The 14861-nt window shown below is 39.0% G+C and overlaps 1 protein-coding gene across 1 annotated transcript in view; it reads right to left on the reverse strand.

The window, feature by feature from the left end:
• The window catches only part of FGD4 (FYVE, RhoGEF and PH domain containing 4), a gene marked incomplete at its 3' end in the record, with an annotated part of 36975 nt that extends 23469 nt beyond the window's left edge, over positions 1–13506 (reverse strand). Inside the window, exons 1-3 of the mRNA XM_010179960.1 lie at positions 13347–13506; positions 4845–5025; positions 1486–1972 (exon numbers count right to left, since the gene is read on the reverse strand). Of these exons, the coding sequence (XP_010178262.1) occupies positions 1486–1972; positions 4845–4936 (579 nt within the window). The remainder of the gene's footprint in view (positions 1–1485; positions 1973–4844; positions 5026–13346) is intronic.
• Between the last annotated feature and the right edge of the window lie 1355 nt (positions 13507–14861).

The following is a 14861-nucleotide window of genomic DNA, read 5'->3' on the forward strand; positions in this document are numbered from 1 at the left end:
TGATTCTTGCTTAACTCAGGGCAGATCATGTGTGTTGGTTCCAGCAGCTCAAAGACAGATTTTGTTGAGATTGCTGCCATTAACATTTGCCCACTTCCTTCCTGGACTTTACAACAGGACTGCCTCCTATTTCTGCTTTTTCCTGAAAATGCTGCCAGCACCTTACTGCATGACTTGGATTCAAGCTTAACATCATTGCCTACAGAGCATTCAGCACTTTATTGGCACAGAGAGGGGAAACAGGCATTACCGAACAGGAGACAGAAACATAATGAGAGGAGTGGCAGGTTAAAGGTGCCTTGGACCATGACCAGGCTTATGTTTAGATGGGAATCGTAACGTTCATTTCATTACTGGCAAAACCAAACCCCTCAAACAAGAAAACTCACACAACCCAGCATATTCTAGTCATTACCTAGGATATTTTATCCTATAATACATCAGAATGTGAGACCCACCTTTCCCACATACAGAACTTATCCTCAAGTGTGTACATATAGGACCCCTAGCTAACCAAACTCAAGGGCTCAGAGAAGTCTGTAGTTAGTGGTGAAGGTCTGCTCCTGACAAGCAGTGATGAGTTTTATCAGGCCTCAGCTTTTTGGCTCTGTGGTGAAGAAGAAGGCTGAGAGGGTCCAGCCCAGCTTCCTCTGCCATGGCTCACACATCACACAGCTGGACCACAGAATCACAGAACGTTAGAGATTGGAAGGTACCTCAAAAGATCATCTAGTCCAATCCCCCTGCCGGAGCAGGAACACCTAGATGAGGTTACACAGGAAGGTGTCCAGGCGACCAGAACTGTTAAAGATGTTTACTGGCCACCAATGTGTCAGTAAGAGAAGGCAAGCTGCATAATCAAACTTTTAGAAGTGGAAATATGCACAATTTTTTCAGCAATTAATTTCTCAAGGCAGATTTTTTTTCCACTCTCTTTTTTCCCTTAATTATTTAAAACCTTCCTTATGCGGAAGCTCAAATTCATCATGTTATAAGTTCTTGCTTACAAGGCATATATTTAGTATACTCTGAACCTTGCATCTGTCTGGCAGCTAGCAGACTGCCACTGCTTTTCCAGCTTTGACTTGACAACTACATCCAAGTTAAAGATTCACATGACAGTTATGCCTGAAGCCCTGTTGCTGCAGTTCACTACATGTGGAATTTTGTTTTATATACACCATTAACACATGTCCCTTGTGGTCTGGCACAGCTGAAACATAGTGCTAAACACATGCATGTATTTCAGTTGCACCTTTTTTTTTTTTTTTTTAAACACAGATAGCTAATGCAAAAGAGGAAAGGGGGATGTGGCAAAGGGGGAAAGGAAGCAAAATTTTTTTCCTGGTCTTATTTTCAGAAGAAAAATAAACAAAATATTTTCAGCTATCTAATCTGCTTTTAGAAGCTTATTTTTGTAAATAGAAACCTAGAAAGAACTATTAAAGTAGTAATATTGCAAGAAAAAAAACAATTTTTCTTTACCTTTGTTTCTACAGGTAGATCTTGCTTACTGATTTCCTCAGTTGGTTCTTCTTCCACATTGGTATTAATTTCTAGAGCTTCATTATCAGATGGGAGAAGCGTATCGCTGCTTGGCGTCCTGTAGCAACTGTTAAGCACCTGTCCTTCACAAGAAGTCATACTTTGCAATGACTCTCTGGAAGTACTTTCTCTTTCCCCATTTATCAAGCTGCTGTTGATGGCATTATCCAGAACCAAGGTGGACATAGCAGAGCCACAATGTGGTAATCTCCTGTCCTCATCTTCCATCTGGTTTTGTGCTACTACTCCATTGGCTGTGTGTAATTGTGCAACCTGAGTTTTGTCGGTATTACTGTTTCCCTGTTTTTGTAGTGGGTGCTGGGATGGGAGTTTTGGCTGAGGTGATGGTGTTGATCCATATCTTCCTTGAGATTTAGAAATGTGGAGAACAGAGGAATCTTTCTTCAAATCACTAGGATTTAATGAGCTAAAAACACCAAACAAAGAAAACAGATGTGAGAAAGGTTAAACACAGCATTAGAGAATACCCGTGGTATGGGGAGCAGGAGAGTTGCACCATATATCCAATTCCTTCCAAACCACTTTTTCTTGTGTTAGTATTAGAACTTTCAGGCCGTCAAGATTTGAACTGCACTATTCCATTAAAACACACACAAACATGCATCTCTTATACGCTGTCCATATTGATCCATTACAGCTTCATGTGTCTTGAATCTAATTTGTAAAATGACAGGCAGTATGATCATGACACGCAACAGAGAAGGGAACTGAGGCACTGACACAAGAAGAAACTTGCCCAAAGTGTCCCAGCAAATTATTGGCAAAACCAGAGAAAGACTCAGGGTCTCCCAGGTCCCAGTCCATTGCTTGAACTAACAAGCAGACTGTTCCCTAATTGCCCTTTAATTATGCAAAAAGGATGAAAAAAGTCCAAGAAAATTTAGCATTCCTTTCCTTAGTTCAGCATATTGCAGGAGGAGCTTTAAATTCTAATCCCATTTCTTCGTTTAGTTTCATTATTTAGCAGTGTCCATGCTGCATCTTTTCTGAAGGTTTTTTTTTTTCCCCTCCATATTTTATCTCCACTTAAAACATGTTATCACTTGTTCGTACCTTTCACTGTCTCTAATCTGCAAATGTACTTGCCTTCATTATATTAAAAAATAATAAAAAATTAAAAACATCATTAGAACCAAAACAAAACCTATACATTTTTGTCTGAAGTACATTTAACAAGCCATATTCAACCTGCAAAATGTTATGATGACTGTCCTTTAACACACTCATTCTTGAACAAATTGTTAAGACTGCTTATAAACTGTGTGTTTACTCCTTTTTTATAGGACCATTTATACAAATGTTGTAAATGTGTTCTACACTTTTATACACAGAGCTCAAAATATATTTTACATTAGCTTCATCTTTTTCCATCATTTAACAACAAAATTAAATCAGCTTTCCTTTAGTTGTGCAAAGATTATGCCTTTTTTAAAAAATAAGCTTAACTCCAAGATAGAATTAAATTACATTTTTCAATTGCATGCACACAGCAAAGAGGTTTAATTACCTTTTTGCCATGACTACATGGTTCTGGGCTGTACAGACTAATGAAAATATGTTATCATAATTGACAATCACAGTTTGCAGTTCACAAACATGCTACCTAGTCATTTGAAGACCAATTATTACAAGTGAAGTTCATCTTCATGGAAGACACATTTTGTGAGCTGAGCTCATTAAAAAAAAAAACAACAACATGAATTGCTTTCAGCCACAGCAGAATATTCCAGAACTCCTCATGCTAATTATGGAAGTTTCTCATTAGCAGAGACCGTAGAGTTGAGGAGCATTTAGTCATTGGACAGATATCACTGAGTGTACTTAATGAATGATGTTGGTCAAAAATCAACTCATCGCCCCATAGTTCCCCCCAAAAAATCTCTATTTTTAAAAGTCTACAAATAAGAAAGCTTTCCTTCTTTCTTTATAGCTTCCTTTAATTGCATAATACGGAAAAAGTTCCTGTAGAATGCAGCAGGCATGTCTAGGAGGAAGAAATGAAGGGCTCATTGGTGTAGGGGACAATGAACCTGAGCAGTTTTCTTTCAAAAAGGATAAAATTGTTTTTCTAAGGACCTTACATTGTTAAAAACATTTGGATGATGCTTTAGAGGAAGACTAGGAAACAAAGTGATAACAGGACTGGAGACCTGTGCTAGAAGAATTCACAGGACCTCCAGTGCTGCAGTAATTTCTTTTTCCCCATCTTTGAGCAGCTGTCATGACAGGAGCACAATTAAGTCTCTGCCTAACGACAGAAGTTTCTTGCAGATGAAGCTTTGAAATTATTTCTGTTCCACGACACTGACATACTTCTTCAATGCTCAGCTGCTTCCATATAAATGAGTAAATTTTCCCCATCTTGAGAGGAAATTCTTTCAATGGAAGTCTTAATGCCCTGGGCTCCTCAGGACATGCTCTGTTGTACATCACGTATTCATTCCCACAGGAGGATCCCTCCAGAACATCAGTATCCCAAGGAAACACAAGAAAGCCATGTCCAAAACTTGCAATGCTCAACTGTCACTGGACTGTTTCTTGAGCTGTTCCTCTGTCATGGGCTTTCTGGAAGGTCTCTTTCTTTATACAGAGCAGATATATTCGTAACTTCTGTTTCAGAGTTTATAATGCTTGTCACATTCATCTAATTAAAGACACACAAGTAACACTATTTTGTGAAAGCAGAATTCACTGTGGCTTGTGTTTCTCAAGGTTCCAAATGACTCCAGTAAAAGGCAATATCAAAACCCAAAAACATGAAGCAATTCTATCAAAATCACTAAGTACTACAAAGCAAACAGTTTAGTGAATGTATGCCATATCAATACAAATAACTCATACAGTTCACTCTTTTCATGTGAATGATCTGAAGAAGTTAAGTCATCATAAAAGGAAAATCAGGATTTCAGGTTTTGCTTTTAAAAGTAAATACATTTTTTTTTCTGCAAGAACATAAGAATTCAAGATTAGCTCCAAAGTTTCATTATAAAATCAGCACTTATTTAAAATTGCTGACATTTTCAAGATGTTTTAAAAATGCTTTGTTTCTTTTTTTAAAAGAAAGATTAAGACTAGCACCTTATGAAAAAGTGCGCCTTGTACAAGCCAAACACACAGCTGGCTTGCACCACTTCAAAACATGTGCAGTTTTGCTATCACATCCTCTGGCAGAGATCGGTTTGAGCACCACCTCGGTGCGAACTTTCTTCCTCACAGGTTTAAGTTCCAATAATCCACACACAACAGAGTAACAAACCAATTCAAATGCTATTATGTACCTGCTTCCCTCAAAACGATTGATGAGATCTGACACTTTACTGGACTTCTCCTTTGCAACAGTAGAAACAGGGGTGGGTGTCTCTTCCTCCATTCTTGATTTCTGATTTGATAAAGCTTTATGCCTAGGGGTTTGGTATGTAACAGGTGACACCTTCTGTAGATGAATTGGCTTTGGAGGCACTGTAAACAACAACAATGACAATCAATCGCTCATGAACTGTTTTCTTTGAACTACCAGAACATTTATGAGATTTTTCCGTAAGAAAACTTACTACGGTAATGAAGAAGAGATGCTCTCTGCTTTACTTAACCTTGAAGTTGCTTTATCAATACAAGGACTTCATATAGATTTTTATGCACTGTCTAGTATCAGGCATCTTGTTATATTTCTTGGATAAGAGCCAAAGCACATGTTACTTTAATAAGCTAGAAAATTAGGGGCATAGGGGAGAGAACAGAGCACAAGGGGGGGGGACACACTTGATTCTTTGTTTTTCATAGTGTACTGTAGTAAACACACATGTGGCCTCCCTAAATGCAGTTTTTATCATAAAATGGGATTAAGCATAATCAGAAGATCTAGCTGCACTGTGGAGCTCAAGAGAGAGATTTAAATTGCTGCCCCCAAACTCTGGTGCCCTCATTCTTTACCATCTCCCTTGTGACTTCAATAATAATAGTCAGTGGAAAAGGTATTTGCCTTCAGCTCTGAGCTTCCTTTACTCACTGAACCTTTATCTATTTATACTGCAGAAAACCTGAGCCCCTAGAAATAATTTTTATTCTTCTTGCTTTTCCCCCATCCCTACCATAAGTAATCAGATTGTTAATGATCAGCCACTGTTTAATGCAGCAGTGGATAGAACATATAAGACAAGGTGACACATAGCAACTGAAGTCACAAGTGGTGGGAGATCTTTAACTTTTATCCCTTTAAGTGATTATGCAGCTTTTGTGAGCAGCAAAAACACTTCACAGAGTGGACCTGAATGTGTTCCACTATCAGAGTAACACACCTCGCACTGCATCAAAAAGAAAGACTTAATGGAAAGGTCTCTAATTCCCAAGAACACAACTCTGTTCATTCCCACACACACTCCCAAAATATATTGCGGGGAGAAGCTAAAGAATTTGATATGAAATTGAAAAATAAAGACTATAGCTGCCCTTTAACAAAAGGCAGGCATAAATAGGCAGCACTACCTACAGCATAAGTAGGTAATGCACTACCAGGGGAACCAGTGGTCCCAGGGGCTTGGCTGCTGCTCCACAGGCACCGTGCTCCCATGTGCCACAGCACTGTCCCTTCAGTAACTGCACAGAGCTGCCAGGGTCACAAGCAAATGTGAAGGGAAGGAGGACAGGAAGTGGTATTAGGCATCACGTGCAACTCTCATGGTAGAAAAATAAGCACCAGTACAGGATACACAATGGATGTGAAAAAGCCATATTCCTCGCATGGCTGACTCTAAAATAGCTTACTGACTTACCCTGGAAAACCTGCGCACCATAGGAATTAGCTTAAATCCTATCAACTGACATTTGAAAGCACTGTTGAAAAAAATCTTGCAAATATGCTATGATAGACTACAATAAATTTGAAGGAACACTTGATCAGGATGACGTTCTATCTCTACCTTACATTAAATTTATAGGAGGTAATATTTATCTGTGTTTCCAATAACCTAACTGCACTTAAGTGGGATTGTAATGACAGCTGCAGTTTGAAAAGTACCATGAGAGATTCTATGAAGACATGTATGTACCACAAAAAGCTTTAGACTTCAACCCTATCAATTACAAATGCTGATAAATGAAATAATCAGAGGGAGAAGGAAGAGAATTACTGTAGATGCTTTTACTGTCTATATGTGTCTCTTTGTTCCTTTCAAGCTTTATTTTACATTTATTAACACAAGCAAATAAAACAAGTTTGGTGAAGGATGCAATGCAGAAAGGACGACTTAAAATACTGCCATTTTCATGTAGTTACAATGCAATCCTGAAACAAGTAGAATATTAATTTATGCAACTGCTTGAGTATCTGTAGTAACTGAAGCCTCTCTTGAGAAGCTGCATACATTTGCTCAGCTGCAGCTGCAGTGCAGCAGAGCAGCTTTCCCTATAGTCCATCTTCTGAGTTGGGAGCTGGGAGAAGGTCTGGCAGAATTAGGCCAACGAGCATCAGATAATTGTCCAAGTGCTGAATAGCTTGCTGTGCTGACAAAGGCGATGGGACAGCTGAAAAAGGCGAGACAAGCAGGCTAGGAAAAAGCAGGACACATAATTGAGCGTGAGCACTGCCATTCCCTCAGGGAGAGGATGGAAGGAAGGGGAACATTGGGTGGATTTACTGACCAGTACTCTGCTACTGTGTAGAAACACTTTGTGCTCTTGCAATAGATTTTGCATAACCCACAGTCCTGTGAATTCTCTTATTTAATAGACTCATACATCTCTTCAGTTCTTTTATACATCTCATAAAAGGTTAATATCCTCAAAAGGATATATTAAAACTATTAAACTTGAGGGAATTAACATCTACTGATAAGGCAGAAGGAATTAGTTGGAAGCTATTTTTATACTGGATCCACTAGGATAAAAATCCAATTCTAGGACATTCTGTGGAGGTGTCGCACACAATTGCAGCTGTTACTATGAAGGAAAAATCTGAAAAATCCCCAGCTTAGCAGCTTTTCAGTAGGACATGCACAAGGAACCTCTGGTCAAACTGGACAATCCCAATGTATTGAAAACCTCTGTAGTGTCTTCAGAGGAGAACTGCAAACAAAACAACCACACCAATTCACTACCGCAAGATATTTTCTTCCTTACTCTCTATTATCATCTAACAAACAGCATTTCGCCTAATCAGCTGCTTCTGTAGCTACTGTAAGTTTTAGAAATAAAGCAATAGGAAAAGGACAGTCACAAGATCAATGAAAAGAAAAGAACCAGCAGTGTAAAAAAAAAAAAAACAAACTAAACCCACAAACCTTCCTGTAAGATCAGCCTTGTTAACAGGGATTATGGAAAAACAATTCCATTAATTCTCCCCTCAATGTACTTCTGAAGTGTTTTGTTTTAATCAGATTATTTTTCAATGTGCCACAGAGCAAGGATCTTAAGGAAAAACAAATGAGAAAAGACTGGCCCATTGTAATACCCTGCATAATACAGAGCTCTGTTCAAGTCTATAAATACTCTATACTGTAGAACTTTGAGCTCGTTAGGAGATATGAACTGTATATTCTGCCCAAAGAAAACCCCTCAGTATGCTCAGGTAGCTCCTACTGTATAGCACTAGCCAAAATATCCAGTCAAGACTGAAGCTGCGGTACCTAGCTCTGCATTCAACTTTGTCTGTATCACAGAATCACTGCATGGTAGGGTTGAAAGGGACCTCTGAAGATCATCCAGTCCAACCCCTGCCAGAGCAGGATCACTTAGACTAGGTCACACAGGAACACGTCCAGGCAGGTTTTGAATGTCTCCAGAGGAGACTCCACAACCTCTCTGGGCAGCCTGTTCCAGTGCTCTATCACCCTCACAGTGAAAAGGTTTTTTTCTTATGTTTAGGTTGTGCTACAGTTTCTGAGCATTGTCTCTTGTCCTGTCACTGGGTACAACCAAGAAGAGTCTGGTCCTATCCTCCTGACACCCACCCTTCAGATATTGATAAGCATTGATGAGATCCCCTCTCAGTTTCCTCTTCTCCAAGCTAAACAGATCTAGCTCTCTCAGCCTTTTCTCGTATGGGAGATGTTCCAGTCCCCACACCATCTTAGTGTCTCTCCACTGGACTCTCTCCAGTAGTTCCTTGTCCTTCTTGAACTGACAAGCCCAGAATTGGACACTACTCCAGATGTGGCCTCACTGGGGCAGAGTGGAGGGGGAGGAGAACCTCCCTCGACATACTGGCCACACTCTTCTTAATGCACCCCAGGACGACATTGGCCTTCTTGGTCGCGAGGGCACATTGCTGGCTCATGGTCAGCCTGCTGTCCACCAGGACTCCCAGGTCCTTTTCCCATGAGCTGCTCTGCAGCAGGTCAGCCCCCATCCTGTACTGATACATAGGGTTCTTTCCCAGATGCAGTACTCTACACTTGCCCTTGTTGAATTTCATTAAGTTTCTCCCTGCCCAACTCTCCAGCCTGTCCAGGTCTTGCTGAATGGCAGCACAGCCTTCTGGTGTGTCAGCCACTCCTCCCAGCTTTGTATCATCAGTAGTAAATTTGCTGAGGGTACATTCTGTCCCATCTTCCAGATCATTGATGAATGTATTGAAAAGGACTGGACCCAGTACCAACCCCTGAGGAACACCACTAGACATGGGCCTCCAGGTAGACTCTGCCCCACTGGCCACAACCCTTTGAGTTCTGTCCTTCAGCCAGTTCCCCATCCACCTCACTATTCAACCATTCAATTCACCCTTCTTAAGTTTGACTGTGAGGATGTCAGGGGAGATGGCGTCAAAAGCCTTGCTGAAGTCAAGAGAGACCACATATACGTAAGGGAATGGGAGGTAATGCTACAAGTGGATCAAACAGGTGCAGCCACCTTTGCTGATTCCGAAGCATACGAGCAAAGGTCACTGTCTCTCTTCTCTTGGAAAGTTAAATATGTTCAGTCTCTCTCTACATATTTAACTCCCACTGGTTAAAAGTACTGCTACATTTCTAGTCAATGAAAATATACAGTTAACAGTTCCAGTGGGAAGCAATTATAGCTTTCCTGCCTGAGTCATCCTTTTTCACCTCCTTGCATGCTCCATCACCTTCAGGAAGATCAAACGAGCACAGCTGGATAGATACCAAAGATTTACACTCACAAGAGCAGTACAAAATAACTAGTAACCTAGACTCAGCAGAAGGAAAGAAAGTGTCATCTCATCTGTAGGACGTTCATTTCCACATTTACAAATCACATCAGAAAAGTAACTTCCAAGAAATAAGACTAGTAATAATCAGGTGTGCTTTGTTCTCTCATTTATCTTCTTCCTGCAGATGTTTGGGATTTAGCAGTTTTGTTGATAAAAGAGTCATTGCTACAGGTTCTTTAAAGCACCACTGAGACTGGAGAACTCTAACTAGAAACCATTCTCTGATTTAGTTCAATTCACCTTTAATTGTAGCAGTTTCATTTGCCAGAGAAGTACAGTCTACAGCCCAGACCTTTGAAAGGTCTTTCTGCTTTTCTGGGCTCAAGTCACTGAATACCTTCAAACCCATAGACTACACTATAATTAACTGAGAAAGGAGAACAGGATTGGTGCTACACAGTAGATAGTCTGCTAAAACTGACTGTTGAAGTCCAAGTGCTGAATGCTTTGTGTCTGTACCATTTCACAGTAGCACAAACCAGGCCATCTTCTGGAGTGGAAAATCATATCCAACCCAAACAAAAATGCCTCTTCAGCCTCAGCAGGAGATTTATAAGTACTACCAAGCACTCATTAGAAAAATTTAAATGAGCAACTGATGCACAGTCCTGAACTGACAAGACACTTCACTGCTTTGAAGAAGTGTTGACATTTAAGCATATTTTCCATCCTACGATAATACTGCCTGGTACAGACAACAGTTTCAGTGCCCAGTATTTAGTAATTGAGCAAGATATAAAACTCATGCAAGAGGTTTAAAGAGCAGGGAACAGAAGAAACTAGAAAATAAAGTGTCAATTTGTACATGTCACTCTACCTGCATTCTGCTATTGCTAGATCCAGATTGCTGTCCAAATATTTGTAGGCAAATTTCAAATAACCTAAGAATTTGCTTCATCTCTTATGCATCATATTTGCCTAGGAACTCAGTAGCATATTTTGCCATTTCCTCTGACTGCCTCCACTGTGGATTAGTCCATTTTATCAGAGAATGTGCTGCACTGATGCAAAGGCAAAGCACTGTGTTACAGAGCAGTATTGCAACTGCTTTTCTCCACAGTCCTGATTTCTTTGCTTAACTCCCTCATTGGCCTTCAGTCAGTTTCAGGCTTTGATTCATAAAAGTCTTGGTAAATTTGGAACAAACTGCACTCAAGACAAAAATCTGACATATGAATTGCTAAATTGTTGATGGAAGGAATTATTGGTGAACAAAAATCGCTCTCTTACTGTCAGTGTATCAGACAGCTAGTTTGTTTTCTCCTTGAAATGCCAGGGGAAAAATGAAAATGAAAAGAAAGAATTTTATATTGGATTCTGTTCAGAAATTTATTCACTTGATCTGAGCTAGCTACCCTGAGTGATCTGTTTCCAAATATTTAAATTACTTCTCAGAGGTTAAGTACAGACAAAAGAGGTTCAGAGTCCAGGGTTCACTTCAAGTGCAAGATTTTGGTCATTTTTCCTCTGTATTAAAGCTCTATTTCCTCTATTAAAGTTAAGCTTACTAAAAATAGCTGTACCTCACTTATAATGCCACATCAAAGTCATCTTCATATCTCTCATTTTAATTATATACATTTTGGTATGTTAGATGAAGGTCATTTTGCAGTTAGTTCATCGATGACCAAATGCACTGACATTACAATTCATATCTGTCATCTTGTTTCCTTTCACTATGAAAGGGCACTTAGTATTTGCATGACTACAGCAACAATTTGGAAAAACATTTCCATAAACCAAAAATGTTTCTGTACCTGTGCATGAAAAGCTGTTAAAAAAAAATTAGAAACCACATCTAAACTAATAAACTAGCACAATTTAGTTTGCTTGGATTACTTGGACTCCCAATCTCACTTGTTCTGTTTTAATTCAATTAAATAAAAAGGCAAAAAAGATGTATTATATAACTTCAATATGATGCACATATTTAATAGAAACAAATAGTGAAAGACATAGTGCCACTGAGCAAAGCAGGCACAAAATACTATTTACAACAGTATTACCGAATATCATCTACACAGCTGCATTTCTTAGACTACAATATTATTCCTGGCTACGCCACATTTTGGAGCAAGCAGTTTTGACAAACACAGAAGTCATGGCTAGAAAAGAGCAACAACAGCTGCGTAACTACTTGAATGAATGGGGTTGAACAATAGCCAACTCCAAATTTATCTAATAGCTATAATTTATAAGTGGACTGGCTTTGTATTTGAAAGGCTTAAAATCTTTTTATTGATTGCTCATTTCTCTTTATTTATTAAGAGATTTCTAAAATATTTTTCTTAGGAAGAACATGTGCTCTCCTGTTAACTTAGCTTCAGAGAATGTGTTTCAGAAACCTATTATCTGGTGCAGAAAGGCCACTCAGATAAGTAGTGTTTACATGTGACTGATGAGAATATCTTAGTTTAGTGAACGATACTGGCAAAAGTTCTATAAAAAAAACCAAGCAACACACACAAAAAAAGTTTTATTTTGCTCTTATTCTCCCTAATTAAACAAAACTTTCTTGACAGCCCAAATAAATTTCTTCCCCCATAAATCTAAGATGAACTCAGGACTAATACAAAATTCAGGATGCATTTTCCCATTAATTCATACACAGAGTGTTAAACCCACTAAGTGATGACTCTACGCGATTCTAGCTTCTATACATGTAGGATAGCTTTCTTAAGTAATTCTACTTTCTGTCATATCAGCACTATGTTTCAGAATCCAATTAATTGAGCAGGATAATTATATCAGTCTTCTGAACTCACTCTAACTTTTGAGATGAGTGACATTCCTATTGCATATCACTCCTAAGAGACATCAGTCCAGATTTGCTTTGAATCCAACATTTCCAGAACATATTGATCCTTTGTTGTGATCAAACTCCACAGAATCATCAATATTACTGAGAAGACCACATAAAAAGATGGTTTGAGGTTTACAACACATAGGTTGACCAAATTAGCTTCTAAAAGTGAAGATAATACTTATGGACAGGAAGCAGGGAAGCCTACTTTTACTCTGCAGACATTATTGGTCAACTTTTACTGCACAAAGTTCCCATCTTTTCCACTTACTCCTGCAGGAGGGTTTTTCTCCAGGCTCAGCTAGAACCCCAAAGGCCCTGCATACCTTCCCCACCACCTCTGCCTTGAAGCCAGCCTGCCAAACCCTCCATCTAATTGAGAAATAGTGTCACAACGTTCCAGCACAAAAAGAGTAATCCTTTTGAAAAATAAGCCCTGACAACAGTTTAATACAAACAAGGGGCTTACATGTGTTTGCTCACCTCTACCTACCAGCCACTTATTGGGCAGAGAATGAATTTAACACTTGCTGTCTGACAGTAAGCGCACAGCAAATTACTAGACACTTAAGGTACAAGCACATAGGTGTATCAAAACTTATTAATGTAACAGTAAATCCAACTTTTCTTCTGAGAACCTTTTTCAGCAAAATATTATCAGAAACTACAGATTCAAAAAGCATTTACAGAATATTCATATTTCAGTAGCAAGCTTTTACCACACTATTTTCTTTCTGAGAAAAGATGCTCTATTTCTCTTAAAGTCTGAGATGAAGAACAACTTCCTTAACCAAAACATTTGAGAATACTCACCTTGTGGCTTTGGATTTGAAGCTGAACGTGGGGACTGTTTGACTGGCACACTTCCATTTATTCCCTGAGCCGCTTCATTGCGTAAATTCTGCTCAACTAGCCTGGTTGTGGCACTTGCTGCACAAGATCTAGACAATATTAAGGACTTTGGACAGATGCTGCTGCCTGAAAAACAAATAGGTACAAAAAGCCCAGGAGTTAGAAACAGGATTAAATATAAGGTGGAATGTTTATCAACACATTTACTAAGTGCTAATTCTTCTCTACAGAGAAAATTAGAATACTTGTCTTCCCCTTGAAGGGTGTCCCATCCTAAAAATACACTTTGCCTTTCACTGAAATTTATGATGTTGCTTAAACCTTGAAGAGCTGGATATAAAATAAGATTTCCACCTTAACTAGCCAAGGCCTTTCTATAGCAAGATTACAATCTGTAATAGACTTTTTCCTATCTGAATTGTCAATGTTCTTGATCAACAGAAGAACTATAGAAAAAAAACAGTATTTCTGTTCAGCCGTTTTATTTCTGTATTCAAAGCGTCCATAAAACACTATACATTCAAAACATTTATTATGGAAGGTAGCATCCAAAAATTAGCTAAATATATTGCAAGTTCTTTGTAGGAAAGGGCTCCTATTATAAGCATTAAAAAAAAGAGCAAAGCACAAAGCCAGCTGACACTTCTTCCTAGCAGAATGGAAATTATTCTGATTAAGAGGATCAAGATGCTGCTATTTGTAAGCAAGCTGGAAGAAAACAGAAAGCTAAACATATTCAAACAATGGAAACTGTAGTAAAAGCACTTACTAGAATGTGCTCACACAAGCCTGAACTATGCACTTCTGTTTTGGGGTGACATTATTGTACCTTTGCTTCCTTGTACTCTAAAAACTGCAAACATGAGTGGGGGTTTGATTGCATGTTACCAAAAAAATCAAATCCAAAATTCAGTCAACCATATAATAAAATGATCCTCTGATGTCTTCTGAGCATCAAGCAGTCTGCAGTCTGGACCCTCTGATCTAATTAATCTCTCTCTCCCACAGCAAAATCCATCATATCAAGCCATTCCTAGCAACAACCCAGCCAGCTTAGACCAGATTGGAAAGAGATGCCATAGCTATTGCTCAACACTGTTTAAAGACTCTTCAACATTTTGTAGATTCCAATAATATTTTCAACTATTTAAGTTCTATTTCCAAGAAGCTTCTTTTACCTTTTAAATACTGAAGAATCCCTACACCAAGAAGCTGCCTTTACAAACACGGAGGCTTGCGGATGTCCATGGTAAGATAAAAAATCCACCCTACCAAAGCGCCAGTACTTGGATCACATGGCATGCAAGACACCACAGCTACAACATGGCGTCTTTCCCTCTTCCATTCCATTCAATGAGCAATGGAGCTACCAAGAACAAGGTGGCTGGTCCCAGAACGATGTGGATAATTTAACATCAAATACTTTCTCCACAATCAGTGGCCTACATTTCAGTAGGGCTGCTCAATTCTGTCCAT

This window comes from Mesitornis unicolor, unplaced genomic scaffold (genome assembly GCF_000695765.1).
Source record: "Mesitornis unicolor isolate BGI_N332 unplaced genomic scaffold, ASM69576v1 scaffold10272, whole genome shotgun sequence".
Lineage (NCBI taxonomy): Eukaryota > Metazoa > Chordata > Aves > Mesitornithiformes > Mesitornithidae > Mesitornis > Mesitornis unicolor.